At 44.2% G+C, this 26158-nt stretch overlaps 2 protein-coding genes across 8 annotated transcripts in view; one reads left to right on the forward strand and one right to left on the reverse strand.

The window, feature by feature from the left end:
• LMTK3 (lemur tyrosine kinase 3) overlaps window positions 1-20033 on the reverse strand; it is a 153202-nt gene extending 133169 nt beyond the window's left edge. For 3 of the 5 annotated variants that reach the window (XR_011022177.1, XM_068241290.1, XM_068241287.1), the window contains exons 1-3: window positions 19903-20033; window positions 18782-19800; window positions 18386-18516 (exon numbers count right to left, since the gene is read on the reverse strand). Coding sequence is in view for 4 of the 5 variants with exons in the window: in XM_068241290.1 (XP_068097391.1) it covers window positions 18386-18473 (88 nt within the window). In the remaining variant the exon portion in view is untranslated. Of the gene's footprint in view, window positions 1-18385; window positions 18517-18781; window positions 19801-19902 lie in introns of those variants that run through there. The other 2 variants (XM_068241288.1, XM_068241289.1) reach the window with 2 other exon arrangements.
• LOC137521684 (G-protein coupled receptor family C group 5 member C-like) overlaps window positions 3561-26158 on the forward strand; it is a 152533-nt gene continuing 129935 nt past the window's right edge. The window contains exons 1-2 of one of the 3 annotated variants that reach the window (XM_068241298.1): window positions 3561-3685; window positions 22724-22849. In XM_068241298.1, the coding sequence (XP_068097399.1) occupies window positions 22769-22849 (81 nt within the window). In that variant the 5' untranslated portion in view covers window positions 3561-3685; window positions 22724-22768. Of the gene's footprint in view, window positions 3686-22723; window positions 22850-26158 lie in introns of those variants that run through there. The other 2 variants (XM_068241301.1, XM_068241299.1) reach the window with 2 other exon arrangements.

Below are 26158 nucleotides of genomic sequence, written 5' to 3' on the forward strand. Positions count from 1 at the left end.
GGTAGGTAGGTGCTGCAGTATAGATTAGGTAGGTAGGTAGGTAGGTGCTGCAGTATAGATTAGGTAGGTAGGTGCTGCAGTATAGATTAGGTAGGTAGGTAGGTGCTGAAGTATAGATTAGGTAGGTAGGTAGGTGCTGCAGTATAGATTAGGTAGGTGCCTGCAGTATAGATTAGGTAGGTAGGTAGGTGCTGCAGTATAGATTAGGTAGGTAGGTGCTGCAGTATAGATTAGGTAGGTAGGTGCTGCAGTATAGATTAGGTAGGTGCCTGCAGTATAGATTAGGTAGGTAGGTAGGTAGGTAGGTGCTGCAGTATAGATTAGGTAGGTAAGTGCTGCAGTATAGATTAGGTAGGTAGGTGCTGCAGTATAGATTAGGTAGATAGGTAGGTGCTGCAGTATAGATTAGGTAGATAGGTAGGTGCTGCAGTATAGATTAGGTAGGTAGGTGCTGCAGTATAGACTAGGTAGGTAGGTAGGTGCTGCAGTATAGATTAGGTAGGTAGGTAGGTGCTGCAGTATAGATTAGGTAGGTAGGTGACTGCAGTATATGTTAGGTAGGTGACTATAGTATAGCTTAGATAGGTAGGTGCTGCAGCGGTGTTGTGAGCAGGCATAATAGTAATAACTCACCTTTCTTCATCTTCAGCCGAATAGCCGATCTCCTGCAGCTTCAATGTCTTTCCTGTCCCGGCATCTGTCTCAGTAACAGCGCCCCCTGTGATGACATGCGGTACGACACAGCGCCCCCTCCGGCCGCAACAATCCAGCGCCCCGGGCGATTGCATGCATCGCACGCCCATAGAAACGGGGCTGTCTGCCACCCACTTCACCAACAAAAAGGTCTCCATTTGTCAGGAAATATTCAGCCTTCAATCCTCACCTCCCACCCCCTTCCATCCAGCTCCTCCTCCATCCTATCCTCCCCTCACCTCCTTCAGTCCAAATACCACTGAGGAAGTCAACTACCTATTGCAGACTTCACATACCACTACCTCCCCCCTTGACCCCATCCCTTCTGACTTACTCTGTCCTCACTTCCACCATTTGGCCCCAGTCCTCACTGCCCTGTTTAACCTCTCCCTATCAACAGGCACCTTCCCCTCAGACTCCAAGCAGGCGAGTGTGCTAACCCTGCTCAAGAAACCCTCCCTCGACCCTCACTACCCTCCAACTACCGTCCTATCACCCTCCTCCCCTTTGCCTTGAGTGTCTGGTTTACAAACGCCTGACCCAGTAACTCAATGCCAACTCCCTGCTAGACTCACTGCAATCTGGGTTTTGGCCTGCCCACTCAACCGAAACAGCTCTCACCAAAGTGGTCAATGACCTCACCTTAGCTAAAGCTAAAGGCAAATACTTCATTCTCCTCCTCCTTGACCTTTCAGCAGCTTTTGACACAGTGGATCATCCCCTACTCCTCCAGTCCCTCCAGTCCATGGGCATTCATGACTTTGCCCTGGTCTGGTTCTCATCCTACCGCTCAAACCACACCTTCACAACCTCCTTCAATAAGTCCTCATGTACCCCCAACCACCTCTCGGTAGGAGTCCCCCAAGGCTCGGTCCTTGGCCCTCTACTGTTCTTCCTCTACACATCCTCGATTGGCAAGGTTATCTCCTTCATGGGTTTTAACTATCATCTGTATGCAGATGACACCCAGATCTAACTCCACACCCCTGACCTATCCACCACTACCATGGACAAGGTCTCCTCCTGCCTATCAGCCATCTCCTCCTGGATGTCCGCTAGGTTCCTGAAACTAAACCTGGCTAAATGGAATTTATGATCTCCCTAACCCGGCCCTCCCTGACCCTCCCAGATGTGAATGTCCCTGTTAACCACACTACCATTCACCCTACCTCTCAAGCCCGCTGTCTGGGTGTCACCCTAGAATCTGAACTCTCCTTCACCCCCCACATCCAAAACCTCACAAAGTCCTGCAACTTCCACCTCCATAACATCTGCAAGATCCGCCCTTTCCTGACCTCTGTCACCACCAAACTCCTCATCAATGCCCTTTCCCGCCTTGACTACTGTAACGCCCTACTGTCTGGTCTCCCTATGACCTGAATTGCCCCAGTGTAGTACGTGATGAATGTGGCAGCCAGAATTATCCACTCCTCCCATCGCTCCACCACGGTGGCTCCCCTCTGTAAATCCCTTCACTGGCTTTCTATCCAGTCCAGAATCAGATTCAAGATACTATGTCTGGCCTACAAATCTGTCCACAAAACCTGCCCGACCTACATTTCCAATCATACCCAGAGGTACACACCTAGCCGCTCACTCCGCTCCTCCAATGAACTTCGCCTTGACCGCCCCCCCCGCATCACCCAGTCCCATGCATGCCTCCAGGACTTCGCAAGCGCTGCTCCAACACTATGGAACTCCCTACCTCCACCCATTAGGGCAGCCCCCTCCTTCAACATCTTCAAAAAGGCCCTCAAAACTTTTCACTCTGGCCTACCACCCTTCACAAGTGCTCTAAACCCGCAGCTGAACTCTGGTCCCCTACCTTTCGAGTCCCTACCTCTCCCTCTAGATTGTAAGCCTTTGACAGGGTCCTCCTCCTTATGTCTCCTAGCTGTTCACGCACCTCCATTACTGTACACACATCCTATGGAGCTGAGTGAACTCGACTTGCCCAATCTCCATGCTCCATCCAGTGACTGACTAAGCATTACCTTGTACTCATACTGTGCTGCGTGATCTGTTTTGCATGTATTCCTGTATTGTCTTATTGCTGCATGTCGCCCCTAAATATTGTCTGTAACCGTAACTAATGTCCAGTGCTGCGTAATATGTTGGCGCTTTATAAATACAATAAATAAATAAAAATATCTGGAGGGACATAGCTACTTAGTTATTTTATATGGAGGCACACAGATACTTAATTCCTAGGCACGTGTTATGCATCTTATGGTCAGGTGCATCTAATGGTGTGAAAAATATTGTAATTCGTTTATTGTGAGCCACACAGCAACGTAATTATTTTATCTGGATAAGTGTGACTACATAATTATTTTATCTGGCCTGAGGCCGTGAGGGGGAGGGCAAATTATTTTCTAAACATATTAGAAATGAGATTTTTCTTCTTTTGCATCTTCTTTGCATCCATGGTTGTACAGTATATGAATCAGGATCAAAATGTGTTACATATTGTTCTCCAAGACCAATTTGGTAAGTAACCTCAACCAGCAAACCTTGGCAGGAGTTTTAAGTCATTAGCTAGTCCCTTTATAGAATACAAAGTGGAAAAGAGAATATGCTAGGCCTTTAACAGCAGATAATTTAAAGAGAAACTCCGACCAAGAACTGAACTTTATCCCAATCAGTAGCTGATACCCTCTTTTACATGAGAAATCTATTCCTTTTTACAAACAGACCATGAGGGGGCGCTGTATGGTTGATATTGTGGTGAAACCCCTCCCACAAAGAAATTCTGAGTGGGTACTCTTGGCAGTTTTCTGTTTGTGAACCCTGTTGCATTGTGGGAAATAGCTGTTTACAGCGGTCTCCAACTGCCAAAACAGCAGCAGCTATATCACTTGCCAGCAGTAAAAATGCAAGTGGTACGCAGCGTGACCAAGTGTCTGTATAGACGCGAAACGGCCGTCGCCAGTCCCACCTAGTGCCCTGGCTCCTCCACCGCACCATCACCTTTGAACATCACCAGGATGAGGTAGTCATTGTTTGTGGTATCCAGACGGATGTTTGTCACTTCTTGCAATAAACAGCACTGGACGGAAGGTGCTCACCGCAGATCAATGCAGAGGCTGTGGAGAGTTTCCAGCCTTAAATTTTTGGGAGTCTGTCCTGGGCTGACAATGCTTTAGCTATTACTGGCAAAGCACAACAATGCCTCTACTTTTTGAGGAAACTAAGGAGCACTAACCTTCCACAGAAGCTGCTGGTTAATTTCTACAGATGCACTATATCACCCTCCCATTTACTCCTGTTAAAGAGACTCTGAAGCGAGAATAAATCTCGCTTCAGAGCTCATAGTTAGCAGGGGCATGTGTGCCCCTGCTAAAACGCCGCTATCCCGCGGCTAAACGGGGGTCCCTTCACCCCCAAACCCACCCCCGCAAAACTTGGTCGTAGATTTTCTCTTCCTGGAGGCATGGCTAATGGCTGCAGCCCTGCCTCTCAGCAAGTCTATCAGACGCTCATCGCCGCCTCTCCCCCGCCCCTCTCAGTGAAGGACGACTGAGAGGGGCGGGGGAGAGGCGGAGATACGCGCTGACAGACGCGTGTGGGGCAGGGCTACGGCGGTTAGCCCTGCCCCAATGCGGAAGCGCTCCCCGGCTGTACGGAGGGGATTTGGGGGTGAAGGGACCCCCGTTAAGCCGCGGGATAGCGGCGTTTTAGCCCCTGCTATCTATGAGGTCTGAAGCGAGATTTATTCTCGCTTCAGACTCTCTTTAAGGGAGTGACTAGGGTGGAGAAGAGGAGGGAATTGGAGGGAGTTAGGAGGGAACATCGCAGCAAGCCTGCCTCTTCCTGTCTGAAAATTTGCCTTTGGACAAAAGTCACATTTTTCAAGGAGTGACTATGAGAATTGGGGGAAGGAGGATAGCAAAAGATAATGCACAGGTGGATGCAGCATGAACATACCCTCTGCGCTTACCTTAGGTAGCGTTGCTTCAGGTCAGGTGTGCTTTAAGCCACATATAAGCTTTTATTTGACTTTATACGTAAAGTGTACCTTGAAGTGTCATTAAAGGACACCTGAAGTGCTGGTGTACATCTTAATGTCCCAAGAGCTAAACACAGCTTTCTTCCCATATAGGCCATTTAAAGAGACACTGAAGCGAAAAAAAAATGACGATATTATGATTTGTATGTGTAGCACAGCTAAGAAATAAAACATTAAGATCAGATACATCAGTGTAATTGTTTCCAGTACAGGAAGAGTTGAGAAACTCCAGTTGTTATCTCTATGCAAACAAGCCATTAAGCTCTCCGACTAAGTTAAGTCATGGAGAGGGCTGTTATCTGACTTTTATTATCTCAACTGTTCCTGGACTATTTACTTTTCCTCTGCTAGAGGAGAGGTCATTACTTCACAGACTGCTCTGAAAGACTCATTTTGAATGCTGAGTGTTGTGTAATCTGCACATATTATAGAATGATGCAATGTTAGAAAAAACACTATATACCTGAAAATAAAAGTATGAGAATATTTTCTTTGCTGCTAATCTTCTAGTAATTATTCATAGTACACAACCAATTCACTATATCATATTTTTTTTTTTCGCTTCAGTGTCTCTTTAATAATATGTCTTATGAAGTTCTGTTCAAAGACAGCAAATAAAGGTATCTAACAGTTACATTTTGGAGTTTGTTATTACAACAAATAATTTTTCAGTTTACATGTAACTCTACATTCATGGAAACTTCATCTGTCTCCAGGACAACTGTAGAGAGTACGGTAAGGATTTTAGCAAATTGTATTGCAGCTTCTGCCTGTTGCAGAGAATTCTAAATAGGTAGCTACAGGGAATCTCCTGATATGAAATAGTAAATGTCAGTATCTGCACAAGATCACATGATCAGCCAAGGCTTGTTAGATTTCTTTACCTGAGCACATCCCCAGAGGAAAAAAAAACTTGCTACAGAAAAGTTATGAACTGTGCCAGGGATTGCTTGAAAGGTATTTCCTGCTTTGACCATAGAGTCGGGAATTTACAGAAACTCTCCATACCCTGGCTGCAGAGAAGTGCATAGCCCCCAACTGTCCCACTTTTTGGAGGGACAGTACCTCTTTGGGGACCAAATCCTTCTGTCCTACTTTCTTTCTTATTTGTCCCTCTTTTAAGACTGATGTACAGATCTGTGTATATATATATATATATATATATATATATATATATATATATATATATATATATATATATATATATATATGTATTTTTCTACTGAAAGTGTGTTTCATGTACTCTAAGTGTGATTTCTAACATTTAAATTAATCTATTTCTTGTTTTTAAATGTTAAAATGAAGGCGAACGAATGATGACCGAGAGGACGAGTGTGGTCTGAATTTTTGAAACTTTTTTTTTTGCTTCTCAATAACTTATTGTATCAGTGTCTAGGGGTGTTGCAGGGGAGTGATTAGGGGGTGTCTTAAAGTGTCCCTATTTTTTATCTCAAAAAGTTGAGAGGTATGGAAGTGTTTCTGATGATTCCATAAAATCATAGTTGAAAGTGAATTGAAATTCAAAGCACATTATTGTAGTGTCCTCCACACTATGACAAAACTGATGTTTTGTTTATGAATTTAATAAAACTAGAGTTACATCACAGTCATGGGCCTGGTGCAAAAAAGGCTGCTAATAGAGAAACAGGCGGTGTTCCCCTAGGGTTACAACTAGAAACATGACCGGCAGTGTCGGAATGGGAGCTGGAAAAGCTGAGGAAATACACTTGCTGGCCAAGCAGCAGTAATCAGGTGTTGCTGCTCACGGTGAAGACTTGATGCAGGTTTCTATTGGGAGTGATAACACGGTTTCTGCTGCTTGGCCAGCAGGTGGATTTCCTCAGTTTTTCCACTTCCCAGTCTGACACTGATGACCGGCCTTTTGTGGGTCAGGTCCATGATTTCTAACACTTCAGTCAATCTGAGGCTTTTTACTAAAAATATGTATCATGACATGTGTATGAAGAACGGTAGGATAAGTACAGTGCATATGTATGGTTCCGGCGGGGCCAAGACATGATTGATATTTGCCATGTAATTCATTCATGTTATTTGATCCACAATCAGCCTGTATGTCATCATCTTTACTACTAGTAGACAAGAAAAAAACTGGACAGCACCAAATGCCATTATCTATAGCCACACCCACTAAGAATGCCAGTTGCTTGGCAGTTGGAAACAGCCAATATTTACAACAAGGTTCACAGAGAGGAAACTGTCAGGACCGTGGTCATGACATCACACTGTGGGAGGGGTTTCACCAAAATATCAGCCATACAGACCCCTCTAATAATCTATTACAGATTAAAGATTTTGCATGGGAAAGTGGTATCAGCTACTGATTGGGATGAAGTTCAATCCTTGATTGGATGCAGGAGAAGCCAAGAGACGTCTCTCCCTGCATGTGGCTACATAGTGGGATATAACACATATATTACCCTACTGATGATCTAATTTGTCTCTCTGGTAGAGTAATTCGGGGTCTGACTACTGCCGGCACCTGAAATACAGCATTTTCCGTTAAATTCTCCCCAGTGCCGCTATAGCCAAAGCAGGTGCCAGGTGGCTCGGAGCAGGCACCAAGAAGACCTGTCTCAAAGTTCAATAGGTGCCCAGATCAACCAATCAGGTTTTAGCTGTTGAATGAAATGAGTCAATAAACTCACTATATCACTGAAAAAAAAAGAGATGGCCCCACCAAGGACAGGTCAACCTGGCATTCACCAGGGAATTTCATTTGGCACTATGTTTATCTTGCAAAAAAAGTTAACCACTTAAGGACCAGAGGATTTTTGTATGAGCTGTGCTGCGTGGGCTCTCCAGCCCGCAGCACAGATCGTGATTGCTGCAGGGCGATCAGACTTCCCCCCTTTTTTCCCCCACTAGGGGGATGTCCTGCTGGGGGGTCTGATCGCCGCCGCTCTGTGTGGCCGAGCGGGGGGGCTCCTCAAAGCCCCCCTCCGCAGCGATATTCCTCCCTCCCTCTCGCTCTGGCTATGGGCGGCACAGGACGGCGATCCATCTTGTACCGCCTCTAATAGGCTTTAGCCTATCAGACGGCGGCGATCCCCGGCTAATCAGAGACCGGGGATCGCCGATCTCCTTTACGGCGCTGCTGCGATAGCAGCGCCGTATGATGTAAACACAGGGAATTTCTTCCCCGCGTGTTTACAATTAGCCTGCGAGCCACGATCGGAGGCTCGTATGCTGTTCACGGAGTCACCCTCTGTGAACTGACATGGAAGTTTCCATGGAAACACCACTTCGCTCTGCCGACGCCTATCGGCGTTAGGCGGTCGTTAAGTGGTTAAACAAACAGTAATTCAGAAGTGGCAAACACCTTCTAAAGGTACATATCATTTGCCTGGAGTTTGTTTGGCAGTTTTATATCATTTGCTTTCTCTTCCTGTAGCTGCCATGTGTTTTCAACTGCCTAGTAAACATCTCAAAAACTCTGCAAATGTGAGCAGTGGTTTCAATGAAGTATGTGGTGTGTGTGAAGAGTTGATCTGAACGCCTGTGATTGAATTCATGTGTATGAGCCCTTAAGTGATTGGGAAAGCAATGTGGCTGCACAAACACAAAAGTGAACAGCAGAAAAACACTAAACTGAGTGCTAAAATAGTTTATGAGGCATTCACTGATCCTGAAGTGATAGTTAAGGTAATTTTACCACATGGTAAATCCTGTGCTGAACAAATGCCTATCAGTCACACCGAGGGCTATACAGGCAGTACATTACCATGCCACACTCCATCATACCACAACACACCAACCGCACTGTGAACGTCGTATAGCAGTACACTAAGCCACATTACAGAGCGGTCGTTAAACCACAACGCACCACTGTGAATGAGGCCTATGAAGAATGAGTGCTAAGGTTTCCTTCCACCCCCCCCCCCCCCAAATACAGACAAGTTAATTGGCTTCCTCCTAAAATTGGCCCTAGACTAGGATACATGCACCACACAATATGGATATATGACTGGGGTAGGCATTAGATTGTAAGCCCCTTTGAGGCAGAGCAGTGCTTTTCAGCGCTGCTAGATTTGGGCGCAGCCGGCGCCTCCATAGACTATAATGGGAATCACATCTACAGCAGCGCTCAGTGAGTAACATCGGCGCTGTCAGAAGACGGAGCCGAAGTGGCTTAAAAAACACAATAGTTTGGTCTCCAGCAATTGCTGGAAGCCGAATTATACCATTCACCCAATGTCTATGGCGGCCTGGAGGGGGATAGTAATTAACACGGCACGGACTTGTGCAGCAGCAGGATCAGCCATATACCGGCTGTATCCTGCGCCCAAGTCTACCGGCGCCGATTTCAAATGTATGCCCTCTGAGGGACAGTTAAGTGACAAGACAATATACTCTGTACAGCGCTGTGGAAGATGTTGGCGCTATATAAATGCTAAATAATAATAAGGTCCTTAAAGGGAACCTTAACTGTGCAGTGCAAATTGAAATAAAAGGTTTCCCAGTCTACTCACAATTCAGTGTATTTAATGCAATCATTTTCGCCGCTCTGCTCAACCCTGTTCACCGTTGGTGGCATAGTTTCGTTTTCGTGACGTCACTAATATAGCGGCGAACAGGAGCGATTACTTCCAGGGCAGCGTGCAGCCTAGGATGTCATCTTATGACTAATCACTCCCGCACTGTCAGATTCTGCTGCAGTGTTCCAACACGCAGACAGAGCTACTCGAGCGTAATGTGTATAGTGCCAGAGCATGTGCACAAAGTTTGCAGAGGCCGGCTGTGTTTCCGTCATCAGTGATCGTGCAAGAAGCTGAGGGGAGTGTTCTCGCGTGCCCATATGGGCAGGGCCGGTTTAAGCAACAATGGGGCCCCAGGGCAAAATAAACCTGGGGGGCCCCCCCAACATATACCCCGGAACAAAAATCGGCATTAGGGGACCTTTTTTGCAGCTGGTATAACAGGGTGTGAAGTCCCAATCGGTCGGAGCTCCACATTCTGGCTATCCCAGCCTGCATGGGGACAAGGGGTTAAAAAGTTTCAGGAGGGGGGACCCCACATAATTTAAAAAAAAAAAAAAATCCCACACTCTAAACATAAAGAAAAAAATTGGGAAAATAGGAAAAAATGCCAGGGATCTTCATACAGCCATATTGCGGCTGTATAGCGATCCCTGGCCAAAGTGCTGCGGCTGCATATAGACCCCCTGGAAACCCCGTCAGGAAATTTATTGCGCTTTCGTTTGATGCATGTACAACTACACTACTAAAAGTGACATTTACCGCATTTAAAAGTATACTTTTTTCCTTCGAAACTTTAAAATCGATTTTCTCAAAAACTATAAGGTCTTTTGGAAAAATAGTTTTTTTCTCTTATTCCTAATGATCTCCTTAACATATCCTGCAAATTTAGGGTTTCTAGCATTTAAGGTGGATTTGCTATTAACCATTAAAGTCGGCAGGTTCTTAAATGTGTATTTTTTTTCCCTTTGAAACGTTAAAATCGATTTTCTCAAAAACTATAAGGCCGATTTGAAAATTTTTTTTTCCTCTTGTAGCCACTGGGGGCCCCTTACAAGCTCTGGGGCCCTGGGGCAGCTGCCTCCTTTGCCTTAATGGTAGCGCCGGCCCTGCATATGGGATGCTAACAAGCATGAATCAAGCAAATTCATGCGCACGCTAAGGAAAACAATGCGCCAGCGCACAAGTTGTTATACTGCGCAGGCGCTAAATAGAGAAAGGCACTAGGACCATGCGAGCGAGATGGTGGATGGAACAAACAAGTTCTGGGCCGGGCTGATTGCGACTGGTCAGTCGGCAGAAACTAACGGGGCGCACTACAGGGCTCAGAGGGACAATTGAAAACAGCAGACAATGTGGTAAGTGTCTGCTGTACTTGCTACATGGAATACAAAAGTAGTTTTTTATAGATGTGTCAGTTAAGGTTCCCTTTAAGTTTTTCCTGTCATGAAAGTGTTCCTATCCTGCTAGGGAAACCAATTCCATAGAACTCAAAGGTATCTTTGTGGGCGGTGACATTTGGTAGTGGGGTTTGTTTACCATCACAAGCAGCGTTTTCTGGTGGTCACTATTGTGTTGGTTTCTGCACCTGCTTCCACCACCATGAAAATTGTATGTGAACTCTGGAACAAAACACAAGCAGCAATAGTTATGCAGTATGTGGTGGTGGACCATGGATGAAGTCTTCTGCTTGCCATGAAGTGAATAAGGCAACTGGCTAGACTGGTATTCGAAGGAGCACTTTTTGAAAACTAAGCAGCCAGGCAAGGACTCAGTTGTGAAATTCAATTTCCCATACTGTACGGGATCTTCTCAAAAAATTAACATATTGTGATAAAGTTCATTATTTTCCGTAATGTACTGATAAACATTAGACTTTCATAGATTTTAGATTCAAATACACACAACTGAAGTAGTTCAAGCCTTTTATTGTCTTAATAGTGATGATTTTGGCATACAGCTCATGAAAACCCAAATTTCCTATCTCAAAAAATTAGCATATTTCATCCGACCAATAAAAGAAAAGTTTTTTTAACACAAAAAAAGTCAACCTTCAAATAATTATGTTCAGTTATGCACTCAATACTTGGTCGGGAATCCTTTTGCAGAAATGACTGCTTCAATGCGGCGTGGCATGGAGGCAATCAGCCTGTGGCACTGCTCAGGTGTTATGGAGGCCCAGGATGCTTCGATAGCGGCCTTAAGCTCATCCAGAGTGTTGGGTCTTGCGTCTCTCAACTTTCTCTTCACAATATCCCACAGATTGGCGTTCAGGTCAGGAGAGTTGGCAGGCCAATTGAGCACAGTAATATCATGGTCAGTAAACCATTTACCAGTGGTTTTGGCACTGTGAGCAGGTGCCTGGTCGTGCAATCTTCATCTCCATAAAGCTTTTCAGCAGATGGAAGCATGAACCCACTTTTGAACCAGAAACAGCGGCAGAAGCGCCTGACCTGGGCTACAGAGAAGCAGCACTGGACTGTTACTCAGTGGTCCAAAGTACTTTTTTTGGATGAAAGCAACTTTTACATGTCATTCGGAAATCAAGGTGCCAGAGTCTGGAGGAAGACTGGGGAGAGGTAAATGCCAAAATGCCTGAAGTCCAGTGTCAAGTACCCACAGTCAGTGATGGTCTGGGGTGCCATGTCAGCTGCTGGTGTTGGTCTACTCTGTTTTATCAAGGGCAGGGTCAATGCAGCTAGCTATCAGGAGATTTTGGAGCACTTCATGCTTCCATCTGCTGAAAAGCTTTATGGAGATGAAGATTTCATTTTTCAGCATGACCTGGCACCTGCTCACAGTGCCAAAACCACTAGTAAATGGTTTACTGGCCATGGTATTACTGTGCTCAATTGGCCTGCCAACTCTCCTGACCTGAACGCCATAGAGAATCTGTGGGATATTGTGAAGAGAGAGTTGAGAGACGCAAGACCCAACACTCTGGATGAGCTTAAGGCCGCTATCGAAGCATCCTGGGCCTCCATAACACCTGAGCAGTGCCACAGGCTGATTGCCTCCATGCCACGCCGAATTGAAGCAGTCATTTCTGCAAAAGGATTCCTGACCAAGTATTGAGTGCATAACTGAACATAATCATTTGAAGGTTGACTTTTTTTGTTTTAAAAAAAACTTTTCTTTTATTGGTCGGATGAAATATGCTAATTTTTTGAGATAGGAAATTTGGGTTTTCATGAGCTGTATGCCAAAATCATCAATATTAAAACAATAAAAGGCTTGAACTACTTCAGTTGTGTGTATTTGAATCTAAAATATATGAAAGTCTAATGTTTATCAGTACATTACAGAAAATAATGAAGTTTATCACAATATGCTAATATTTTGAGAAGATCCTGTATATTTTAATTGCATGTGTGCTGCAGGGAGGGGGTGTCTGGACACCCAAGAGAAAAGGGTGTCCAGACACCCTTTTCGGCTGTCCCCTCCTGAGGCTGGGTACTGATAGACTGTCATAGGCTGAAGCCTATGACAGCTGATCACGCTGATTGGCTGGCGGGGGGAGGGAGGGAGCAGGGGAGAAATTAAAAAAAAAAGTCATTTAAAAAAAACAACAACACGCACATAAATATTGATTAAAAAACGCCAAAAAAAGGCTGGGGGTGCCGAAGATTGGGGCATATGCCAAAAAATGGGCGTGGCCATGACATGTGTGGGCAGAGCTAACGTAATGATGTAACAGCGAGGCTTAAGACAGCAGTGTTTCCGCCATGATGTGGTGAAACGAGGATTCGCATCATGGGTGTGCAGAAACTGTGTGATGCTATTTATTAGTGTACCGTAACCCAAAAGCAGCAAATATAGCCAACTATGACCGTTAAATAATAAATGCAGCAACAGTTTCCCCAGACACCAGAAAATAAACGCAATGTGGGCACTGGGCAACATTTTAGCAGTAAATAAATGCAATGTGGGCAACATTTCACCGGAAAATAAACGCAATGTGTGCAACATTTTAGCAGTAAATAAACACAATCTGGGCAACATTTTAGCAGTAAATAAACGCAATGTGGGCAGCATTTCACCAGAAAATAAACGCAATGTGGGCAACATTTTAGCAGCAAATAAAAGCAATGTGGGCAGCATTTCACCAGAAAATAAACGCAATGTGGGCAACATTTTAGCAGTAAATAAACGCAATGTGGGCAACATTTTAGCAGTAAATAAAAGCAATGTGGGCAACATTTCACCAGAAAAGAAAACCCAATGTGGGCAACATTTCACCAGAAAAGAAAACCCAATGTGGGCAACATTTCACCAGAAAAGAAAACGCAATGTGGGCAACATTTTAGCAGTAAATAAACGCAATGTGTGCGCAACATTTCACCAGAAAGTAAACACAATGTGGGCAACATTTTAGCAGTAAATAATTGCAATGTGGGCAACATTTCACCAGAAAATAAACGCAATGTGTGCAACATTTTAGTAGTAAATAAACGCAATGTGGGCAACATTTTAGCAGTAAATAAACACAATGTGTGCAACATTTCACCCGAAGATAAGAGCAATGTGGGCAACATTTTAGTAGTAAATAAACGCAATGTGGGCAGCATTTCACCAGAAAATAAACGCAGTGGGCCACATTTCACCAGAAAAGAATACGCAATGTGGGCAACATTTTAGCAGTAAATAAACGCAACGTGGGCAACATTTTAGCAGTAAATAAATGCAATGTGGGCAACATTTTAGCAGTAAATAAACGCAATGTGGGCAACATTTTAGCAGTAAATAAATGCAATGTGGGCAACATTTTAGCAGTAAATAAACGCAACGTGGGCAACATTTTAGCAGTAAATAAACGCAATGTGGGCAACATTTTAGCAGTAAATAAACGCAATGTGGGCAGCACAACACCTGCAAAAAAAAAAAAAAAAAGAATTTACTCACCTGACAGAAGTCTCCTCTCCTATGGAGCGCAGCTCCTCCGAGATCTTCCTCTTGCAGTCTCCCGCGCTGATGGAATAGCAGGGCTATGGGAAGATGGAACCCAAAGCCCTGTACTGGAGACACAAATAGTCTCCAGTACAGGGCTTCGGACGCCATCTTCCCGTAGCCCTGCTCTGCCTGCCAAACACTATGCAGGCTGCTGGAGCGGGGCCGCGGGCTGCGAACTGGCGCGGCGTCTAACAGTTGCAATTACGGTGGCCAGAGTCCCGAGGCCGGGACGCCCCGCTGCTTAAAGCGGGACGTTTCCCGGGACACAAGGCATCCTGGGACAGCGGACCCCGAAGGCGGGACGCGTCTGGGGTAAAGCGGGACGTCTGGTCACCGTACTTATACTCACTGGCCAGCAGATCAGGGATGACCTGAAGAGAGGAGAGCAGCGCACAGTAATCATACAGCACACTTCAAATGAAATAAACGAGCAATGACCTCACTTCCGCGTCTGATGTGTTGCCTCTGACCTGTCGTCTGTGTGTGAGTGACGGGGAGGCAGCGGTGGCCATACAAGTCACAGACAGGGTGGCCTTGGCAGCATGGGAGGCCCCTGCTGTGGGTGAGGCCCCAATTGTCTGCTTGGTTTACCTGGGCAAAGCTGCACCCCTGTGAAGAATAAAGGTAATACTAAGAATTTCCCATGAGGAGATGGACTAGTTTAAAATCTCTCAGATTTGTCAGCTTTTCACTACCTACTGTAAGTGACAGCAACATAGGAGAAAAAAGTAATTTATATGCAATTTAAATTATACAATTTTTTTACACAATAGAGCACCTTTAAAAGGAAAAACAATTGGTGGCTACTTTTTCTGGGTTTCAGGCATTTTTCAGGGTTTGTTTTTAGGCATTTATAGAGATAAACAGAATACCCCTCTATCCAAGGTGTTCTCTGGTATTTGACAAGCTGCAATGATAGGAAAATGCCCTAAAAATGCTATTTTAATGCAAGAAAAACAATACTTTTTGCCATTTGGCATTAAAGTCAGTGTGAACAAAGCCATAGAAAAGTGTAAATTAGTCTGTAGGGGCATAATCACAAATGATGGGGGCCCCCCAGCAAAAAAAACTCTGATTGGGCCCCCAATGTTCACACCCTTTCCCTTGCCTATCCTTAGTGGTCCTCACAGCCTGGGGGCCTCTCTTTCATGGGTCATAAAACAAGTGTGGACATCCTAAGCTTCACACTAATAGCAAATGTAGCCACCAAAACCCCTGATCTGAAGGATAGACCCCTATATCAGAGGGAGGGAAGTAGTAGTGGGGGCCCCCTTTACAGCTCTGGACCCCCCCCCCTGCACATGCAGGGTCTGCTTCACTGCAGTTACGCCCCTGTTGGTCTGTGATTGGTTGTTAACGGACTATGATATGGTTTACAGAGCATTAACTTTCCTGGCGGTAAGCCGCGCAGGAGGATTTCTCAGGCCCTGCTGGGCCGATTTGCATAATTTTTTTTTGCAACACGCAGCTAGCACTTTGCCACTCCCAATGACATCACGACATTGGTGATGTCATCCCGCCCGTCGCCGGGGAAAACCCTCCAGGAAATCCCGTTCTTTGAACGGGATTTCCTGATCGAAGCAGGTGGGGGGATGTCTCTGCACAGCGGCTATCATCTAGCAAGCCCTGGGCTCGCTACATGATTTAAAAAAAAAAAAAATTTTTTAAAACTGCTGCGCTGCCCCTGGCGCTTTTTAACCTATTTTGGTTCCTGGACGTAGAAACTACGTCCAGGAACCATGCGCGCTGCCGCGGCCGATCGCACGCGTGCACTCGCGCTCCCGGCCCACGGTTCGTTAGCCAGGCAATCAGTGAATCGGGCTATGGTGCCCGATCACTGATTCCTCTCCCCCGCTGAAAAAGCGACAGCTTCTCTCGGAAGCTGCGCCTTTTCTGGGTGTGACCTCCCCCATGCGTCGCTCTAAGCGTATGTTACGCTTAGAGCGACGTCATGTAAACAAACTCATGGCCGCCATCTTGTGGCCAAAAAGTAATACTACAACTAAAAGTAAAAAAAAAAAAAAATGAACACACATTTACATTATAAAACTATTGTTTACATCCCACCCTCCCAAAACTACCCATATAAAATGTTTAATATAAAAAAAAAAACCATTACAATAAAAAAAACATGTAAATATTTACCTAAGTGTCTAAACTTTTTAAATATCAATGTAAAGATGATATATTTCTATATTTTTTTTTATTTTAAACTTGTAAATAGTGATAGATGCAAAACGGAAAAAATGCACCTTTATTTCCAAATAAAATATTGTCGCCATACATTGTGATAGGGACATAATTTTAACGGTGTAATAACCGGGACATATGGGCAAATACAATACATGAGTTTTAATTATGGAGGCATGTATTATTTTAAAACTATAATGGCTGAAAACTGAGAAATAATGATTTTTTCCGTTTTTTTTCTTATTCTTCCTGTTAAAATGCATTTACAGTAAAGTGGCTCTTAGCAAAAATGTACCCCCCCAAAGAAAGCCTAATTGGTGGCGGAAAAAACAATATATAGATCAGTTCATTGTGATAAGTAGTGATAAAGTTATAGGCTAATGAATGGGAGGTGAACATTTCTCAAGTGAAAATGACGGAACGCGAATGGGTTAATAGACCGCCAGGAGGGTTAATAAATAAGACACCAACATGTTTATTCCATGAAGCAGTGTAAAGTTTGGTCCTGTGTAGGAGTTTGGTACATCCTGAGTGTCCATACTAAGGACCAGGCCACTACAGTGTCAATTAAATGGCCCATGGGTTGGGTTGGAGAATCGTCCCACTGCAGGCTGGTTTTGAATCATGCAAATTGAAAATGGTATGGGCATGGCTCATACAATTCATGTGCCCCCCCCTTCCCCCCAGGTAAACGTTGATATCCTCCCCAATGTTACCCCCCTCATTCCCTTGCCTCTCCTTCACGGCCTTGGGGCCCATCTCACAAGGGTCATAAAACAAGTGTGGCCATCGTGATCTTTACACCCATAACAAGTGTAGCCACAAAAACACCTGATGTGAAGTACAGTCTCCTGTATCGGAGGAAGGGAAGGTTAGTAGCTGTGGCCACAAAACAGCTCTGCCCCCCCCTGCAATTTCAGGATCTGCTCCCCTCTAGTTATACATATAAACTTGTAGCTCTCAAATGCAAAAAGCAGTGATCGTAAACAATTTCATGCGCAATCCAGATTGCGCTTTAACGTGGAACACTTCCAGGAGTATTGTTAAGGAACTACAAGTCCCAGTCATGACAGACTAACCATCCAGGGATTAATAGAGTTTCAGTAACCAGAGGCCTGCAAGCTGTCCTGTCCTGATCATGCCCTACAGCGCGACGAGCGATATCATTTTTTGTTGTCACAAGGCATAATCACACCCATGTTTACCCTAGGGAGCCTTTGAGGTAAACACTTGACACATCCACAGGGATTTAACAGAGAGAGAGACACGCATGAGTGCTAAAGCACATTTCACTGTAACAAATTTAGCAGCGAAAACAGGCTTCCATTCATTAACTGCACATCTATATCACTGCATCAATTAACCCATTCAGAGGAAGAAAACCGGCCCATTCAGAGGTTCAAATAAATAACACTAAAGAGTAATGATCACTAGCCCACAGCAGCCAATCACTGATCTGACTCCAGCAACGTGATGGGTTGCTATCGGTTACACCACCTTACACCTTATCACTGACCTTTGCCATGCTTGTCTTATGCATCTGTGTATGCATTTTACAAACGCGCGACAACACGGAGAAAAAAAGCAATAATGAAAGCAGACTGTCATATAAATAGCCTCTCTCCATTTCACATAAGGAAATCAATACAATCATTTCAGCCTGTGCATACTGAAGGGTTAAAATACTGTTGTGACAGCCATTAAATCTTGTTAGAGTGATTTGGAATTGGTAACGCTGTTGGGTTAAAAAAAAAACAAGAGGAAGGCGACGAATAGTAAACCGAGGGTATCAGGGGTTAAAAATGGTTGAGGCGAGGATAAACGTACGACGAGGGATGAGATAACCAGGAGGCTGCGTTTGGAATGGGTGATAAAGCTGTACGGAATATCAGAATGGATTAAAAACCCCGTAAAACAAAGGTCTGCGGAGGCTTTGGGATCAGCAGCTGAAAGTCCAGGTGAAATAGCAGCACAGGCGGCCGGTATGGTATAAGAGGCATTGCAATAAGACACAGGACAAAAGGGAAGGGGGGGTTGGATAGCTCACCGCTTTCTGCTGGGGCTGCCAAGGCCTTTTCTGGGTTGAAATACGACATGGAAGCCACCAGGATTAACAGGGGGTCCAGTCTCAGCATCTTAGGGGGACAAATTCCAAGGTCCTGGAGAGATCAGACTCTGCTACAGCACAAAAACGGGGGAAGAGAGAAAAAAAAAAGCACATATAGGATTCAGTGCACATCATGAATGCAGATCGCATGCAATCTCTTAACGTAAGCGCACATTAAAGTCTGCGTGTCGAAAATCCCCCAGCAAACTAAAGGACACAGCCGAGGCATGCACTGTACGTGTGGATGTGTGTGAATTATGTCAGTGAGACCACGGTGCATGCTTAGAATCATGCTCACAAACACAGATGGAGATTCAAAAGGGGCCATTCACTTACCTGTTTCCCCATTGGTATGATGGCATTGCAGACTGCAGGTCTCTAGGTCTCATGTCAAGGGAAAAAAAGAAAAAGAAAGAAACCTCGCTTAAGAATACATGAAAGACATAAATAGACACGAGGATCTAGGAGGAAAAAAACAATAATCCTTTCTGGGGAAGCGGACAAGAGAAAATGTGGCTAAAGATGATTTTATGTGGTAGTGTTATTCCTGTCTGCTATCAGGTATATAAAAAATGCACATAGCAACAGATACATGGAGACAGCAATCTATCCATGTGTGTCTGTAGGGTTATCAAAAAGAGGGTCATCAATGTAAATGATGTATTAAATAAATACAAATAATGCTGAGATTGATATTTTTCTGCTCTGTATGTTGCAAGGGCCCCCTTCTATGTGATGGATAGGAGACCCTCCTTTTGTCCCGCCTACCTGCCTTTGGTTCTGCAGATCCAGATTGGCTGCAGGGGAAGTCATTCACGTACCCTAGTAAAAAGGGATGCTGTAAAGGGGAGGGAGAGGAGTGTCGTCATGGAGACCTTCGTTGGTAGCAGCCTCAGCATCAGCCTCAGCAGCAGCAGCACGGAGGAAACTGCAGGAGAAGGGCTGGAGCTAATTTGGTGGAAAGGCAGAGCTGACTTAACCTCCGCTGTGGTGATGGCTAAGGCAATTTAGAGGGTCTTAGTAGATCCTCTTCCTGTAGCTCCAGCATTTTGAGGGCAGTTCTTTAAAATGAAAATGTGGCACGAGGGGAGCCAAGTGGCTGCCTGACAAAGTATTAAGCACCTCTGCGTATGAGCAGGGCAGATGAGAATGCACTGTCACAATGACAGCACATCAAATGGGAAAAGCAATAAGATCTGTAACAATAACACCCTTACTCTGCTGCAAGGTCCGTGTTTACTACCAGGAATAACAAGACACACGCCTTCAACCATCTAATCATCTAAAGATGATGGCTGGTAGAAGAACATGGGATCCTTCTATGGTTGCTTAACCAACAATTTTATAAAGAGAACCTGTTGAGACACAAAGAAAAAAGTTAAATTTGCTAACTTGTTTTCTAAAGCAAACCTGAACTGAAAAATAAAAGTCAAAATAAACAGACACATCATACTTACCTCCCCTGTAGTCTACTCATCAATCTCTTTCTCCTCTCTTGCGTTCTGTTTGTCCACTGTGATCAATGGAATTCTCCGTCCTCCATTTTGAAAATGGCCATTACCCCATATCAGCTTCCTGGCCAGCACATTGGAACCTAAACTGAGAAGGAAGTGGATTTTTACTTTTAAAATAATGCCAGTTGCCTGACTCTCCTGCTGATCATGTGTTTCTAATACTTTTAGTCACAGCCCCTCAACAAGCATGAAGATCAGGTGCTCAAACTGAAGTCAGACTGGATTAGCTGCATATTGAAATACGATAACAGAGGCACCAAGTAGAATAAAATTAGTTAAAATTGCTAAAAAGGGGGAAGTGGGTGGACTCACCTCCCTTCTGAAAAAAAGGCCGGACAATGGACAGGTTACTTACAGTCTAAAGTAACATTTATTAGTAAAGGTGCCCATACACTCGTCAGATTGGCAGCAGATAGATAAGAAATGCATCTGATGAATCGATGATCTATCTGATGCGTTTTTAGAACATTTTTTTACCAGGATAGAATTCCAATAGATTTCAGTTTGAAATCTATTGAAATTCGATCTGATGGCATTTTTTTGCCATCAGATTTCCATTAAGGCCAATGCAAAATGATAAGCAACCTCATCAGATCGACCTAAATTTTCCACCCTGCCAGTTCGATGGAAATCCATCGAAGTCGATCGAAATTGGCCATCGATCGGTCGATTGGCCAACCGATTTGCAATCGATCGATCGGGATCGATCGGTCGGCCACAAAATCGGCTGAGTGTATGGGCCCCTTAACTCCAAAAGTGCAACGCATTTCACGGGTAACAGTCCCGCTTCTTCAGGCAAACGATTTTTGAAAGGTGCAAAATCAGGTCATGAACCAGGTAGAGCGCCTCCGACAGAGGCGCTCTACCTGGTTCATGACCTGACTTTGCACCCTCCAAAAATCGTTTTCCCGAAGAAGCGGGACTGTTACCCGTGAACGTGTTGCACTTTGGTTCCCTTTAAACTGTAATATCGCCCACTTGAGCCATAGGAAAACATGGAGATTGCCTTGCTCATCAGTTGTCCTTTCAGTTATAACTGACAGCAACTGATGTATAACTGACAGCAACTGGTATATTTCAGTTCTGACAAAATCTTGTCAGAAATGGAAGGAATCTTTGTAAGAAGAAAATCGTGAGCTTCTGAGAGCATTTTACAATGAGGTAAGTATGCAATATTCATTTTAAGGGACATCATGTGTTTATTTTAAATAATAGTATTCGGTTCAGGTTCACTTTAAGTTGTCCATTAACGGTGTGAATTTTATTGAACATTCATATTTTAGATAAGATCAATCAGATTGAAAGAAAGGATTGTATTTAATCGATCCACATCATTAAGGTGCCCAATTAAGGTGGTTCATTACTTTTCTCAGATGCAGTTATTCATTCAGATTTACAAGAGCATAAGTAATAGGAAGTTAATTATCGATTTCACTGGGAGGGAGAAGGCACCCCAAAAAATAACCATGGATGAAATAAACATAAAATGACTTAATCTAAGGCCTCTTTCACAGTGCGACGTTAAAGTCGCAAGTTAAAACAACATTTAACGCAGAATAACTCACTGCAATGAAAAATCAATGCCCTGTTCACAGTGCACACGTTGCGTTGGTGACTAATGCTGCATGTTAAGTGAAAGTACTGCATGCTGTGCGTTATTTGCTGTGTTGGACTGTTTGCACATGCTCAGTAATGACTTAGAAACATACTTTTCATTGCCTGTATGCTCTACTGTATGCAACAGTAACGGGGCATTAAGTTGCGTTGCAACTTTTTTGGGGGTGTTGCGTTGTAATTTGCGTTGCAACTTTAACGTCGCATCAAAACGCACCGTCCTACTGTGACAGAGGCCTAAGAAGAAGGGGCAACACCCAAGAAAGAAACTTTAATAATCAGACACAAAAACGATAACGCGTTTCGCAGAGCACAGTCTGATTCATCAAATAAAGTGTTGTCTGGGTAGCCGAGGTGCAGAGCTTGAAAGGCCTAAAAGGCTTTTTTTTTAGGTGTGCATAGTACGTTTATTGAGTTGGTTGTTTAGCCGTCTAGGCGTGTGTACGTACAGGTCATGTGGTTCGTCAGGTTGTGTGGTTTGTCATGTTGGTCATGTAGTTGTGTGCATGTTGGACGTGTGTATGAGCCTTAAAGAGGAACTTCAGCCTAAACAAACATACTGTCATTAAGTTACATTAGTTATGTTAATTAAAATAGATAGGTAATATAATCTCTTAACCTCCCTGTTTTAAAAGAACAGGCAAATGTTTGATTTTATGAGGGCAGCCATCTTTTTGGTTGAAAGGATGTGACAGGGAGCATGAGACATAGTTCCAACTGTCCTGTGTGCTGATCACCACTCCCAGTTGCTAGGCAATGTGAACAACAACATAGGAAATCCCATCATGCTCTGCACAGCATCAGGGAAAAAAAGCCTGGGCAGTTTTCTTTGATGTGTGGAGCTTAGCTAAAAATACAGCTAAAAATTATGCTTTGGTAAGAAAAACAAAGTTCTGATGCTGTGAAACTGTTAATGAAATACCAAGTCTTTTCAGTTCTGCTGTGTAGATTTTTAGTCCGGAGGTTCACTTTAAGTCACGGGCCAAATTCTTTATTACGTTTTAAAATTAACTGAACAGTCTAAAACTAAGTGACATAACTATAGCGGCTGGGGGGGTGCTCCTCTCCCTACTGCAGAGTAGTGCAGATGAGGAGTTTAATATTTACCTGCTCCAGTGCTGCTTAAGGTCTCTTCTGATTTTCCTGACAGCCACACGCTCTATGCTGCATACCTGTGGCTCCTGCGGTATGTCACATGATTGGGAGAAGGAGGTATGGAAACAGAGAGCATGCGACTGCTAGGAAGAACAGAAGAGACATGGCATCGTTGGAGCAGGTAAATGTACATTTCTGCTGCGCTACTTTGCTAAGTGGGGAGATGGTTGGGGTGAGGGGGGGTGTTTGGATCCAAGGCAGGGGGCCCATGCTAATCTTGTTTGGGGGATATGGACCCTGTGATGTATTGCTGCACCCCGTCTCAAACTAACAATATTTCATCCAGAAACACTGTCACTGGTGGGCTCCTCTTTTGGTGCTTACAATGATGGACATTGGAAGCTCTCAAGGGTCACATAAGATGGCCAGGAGGGCCTCATTTGCCCCACTGCTCCTGGGTTTGACACCTGTGCTTTACTGTGTGGTTGTTCTTTAGGCATCTACGCAAGGCGTTATTATGCATGAAAACTGCTATGGACATCAATAGATACACATGTGCAGAATCAATAGGGGGTGTTTGGCTGTATTTGCATACATTCCTCATTGTACAAACACAGTGTGCCATAGTTACTGTGATGCATTTTAATCTAACGTTCTAATCACCATCTGTGTATTTGTGTAAAAGAACATGATCTGCAAGCAGCTGCCCAATTTACATACAGTATAATAATTTCTAATGTGCTGCAGTATTTGACCACTCACAACAATGAACACAGATGAATGACTTTAGAGGTGCAAACAGACATTTCATAGCTGAAGAGATTGTTAAAGTTTGATATACAACCATTCCCTATCTTGTATGTCAACTAATGCGGACCAGAACTCAGAAATTCCTATCTGCTCTTAAAGATAAGCAACAGCATAATACCTGTTAAAGACAAACATTTCTATCTAATGCTGGGAATACACCATACAATTTTCTGTTAAAGTATTTTCTGTAGAGACTGGTCATTGGCCTCAATTCACTAAGCTTATCTCCTGTCTTTAATAACGTTTCTAGAGTTATCACCATGGTGATAAGGCATGTAGTATTCAGGAAACATTTTACCTCAGGCAAAACGAAAGTTATCTCTTCTGTCTTTAAAGGAGTTATCAGGCGAAATGTAATAAAATAAGTGCTACTTACCTGGGGCTTCCTCCAGCCCCAAGCTCCCAGCATGTCCCTTGCAGCAGCTCTGCCCGCAGCCGCTCGCCACAGCTCCCTCCCGGTCCCCGGCGATGATGTCAGGCCGCTGTACTGCGCCTGCGCGAGCGGCGCTGTCAATCACCTCCACGCGGACCGGAGCGGACTGCGCAGGTCGGTCTGACATCATCGCCGGGGACCAAGAAGCAGCGACTGCGAACATCTCACCGCAGAGCTGCGGCGAGGGACATGCTGGGAGCTTGGGGCTGGAGGAAGCCCCGGGTACGTAGCACTTATTTTCATTAAATATGCCTTGATAACTCCTTTAAGGCTTGAAGTGGTAGACCAAGAAAAATCTCGGATAAACAGAAGTGACGAATGGTGAGAACAGTCAGAGTCAACCCACAGACCAGCACCAAAGACCTACAACATCATCTTGCTGCAGATGGAGTCACTGTGCATCGTTCAAACATTCGGCGCACTTTACACAAGGAGATGCTGTATGTGAGAGTGATGCAGAGGAACCCTTTTCTCTGCCCACACCACAAAATAGAGCCACTTGAGGTATGCTAAAACACATTTGGACAAGCCAGCTTCATTTTGGAATAAGGTGCTGTGGAGAGTTATTTGGGCATAACAATGGGGCGTTATGCATGGAGGAAAAACAACACAGCATTCCAAGAAAAACACCTGCTATCTACAGTAAAATATAGTGGTGATTCATTCATGCTGTGGGGCTGTGTGGCCAGTGCAGGGACTGGGAATCTTGTCAAAGTTGAGGAACGCATGGATTCTACTCAGTATCAGCAGATTCTGGAGACCAATGTCCAGGAATCAGTGACAAAGCTGAAGCTGCGCCGGGGCTGGATCTTTCAACAAGACAACGACCCTAAACACGTCTCAAAATGCACTAAGGCATTCATGCAGAGGAACAAGTACAACGTTCTGGAGTGGCCATCCAAGTCCCTAGACCTGAATATAATTGAAAATCTGTGGTGTGAGTTAAAGAGAGCTGTCCATGCTCGGAAGCCATTAAACAGGAATGAACTAGAGATGTTTTGTAAAGCGGAATGGTCCAAAATACCTTCATCCAGAATCCAGACTCTTATTGGAACCTACAGGAAGCGTTTAGAGGCTGTAATTTCTGCAAAAGGAGGATCTACTAAATATTGATTTATTGATTTCATTTTTTGTCATAACAACCAACGATTTATACAGGAAAATCATGACAATTTGCAAGGTTGCCCAAACTTTCGCACCCCACTGTATAGCGCGTGGTATGACAGTTTGTCTTTTGGACAGTGAGGCTCAATGCACTTCATAAAATGAAGTATTCTTATCCAGGAGCAGCGACTGAGGAGGGGAGGGTCTGCTTAAACTACTTCCATACAAAAGCAGTGATCCAAAAGATGGTATGTGAATGAATAATCCACCTCCTTGTGCTGGAGGTTGGGGTGTATTATATGTCTGTCAATGGGTTTTAGGCATGCGGTATAATATGACACAATTTGTCAGTCTTCTAGAATAAGCCCCACATCAGAAAGCAGTGATGTTGTTGATGAACAATTAAAAATAGTTGAGGGCTATAGTATGCAAATAAGCAGCAGCATTTCTCATTGGCTGGTGTAATATACCTCAATAACTGTAAAATAAGCCCAACAGCACAAAGCGATGATGATAATTAACATTTCAAAAAAGCTGAGGGCTATGCTATGCAGACAATTAGCAGTGCTGTTAAGTGTCTGGTGTGATATGCTGCAGTTACACATCAACAAACCACACAAACAGCACAAAGAAATGGGGATGAAAGGCTATATAACACAGCTATATACTGACAACAGAAATGCATGGCAAAAAAACCCTGCCTATACTAAAGCTGCGGACACACATATACAGTTGCCGTTGCCTGCAAGAATCACTCGATCCCTCAAGCAACAGTACAGGGCAGAATTCCATACAGATGCGTTGCCAGCCTCTATTGCAATGGAGGTGGGTAGAGGGACAACATGCATGACTGGGCAGCATGGAGTGGGAAGAGTAAGGAACAATTGACTCTGCTAGCATGGCATTCAGATGGGCTGATCCGATAGTTGAGATCTCTTGCTGACAAATTTTGTTCTATGAGTTCTTACTGCAGTATGAATCAGTTACTTTTGCCCATAAACTACCATCTAACTAGTTAGAAAAGCAACAGTAGAACTGTTCCTGGATCTAGTATGTAAAATATTTACACTCACCTAAAGGATTATTAGGATCACCATACTTAGGCCCGGTTCACATTAGCGGTGGCTATCCGGAATAGCCGTG

Source organism: Hyperolius riggenbachi, chromosome 6 (assembly GCF_040937935.1).
Source record: "Hyperolius riggenbachi isolate aHypRig1 chromosome 6, aHypRig1.pri, whole genome shotgun sequence".
Classification (NCBI taxonomy): domain Eukaryota; kingdom Metazoa; phylum Chordata; class Amphibia; order Anura; family Hyperoliidae; genus Hyperolius; species Hyperolius riggenbachi.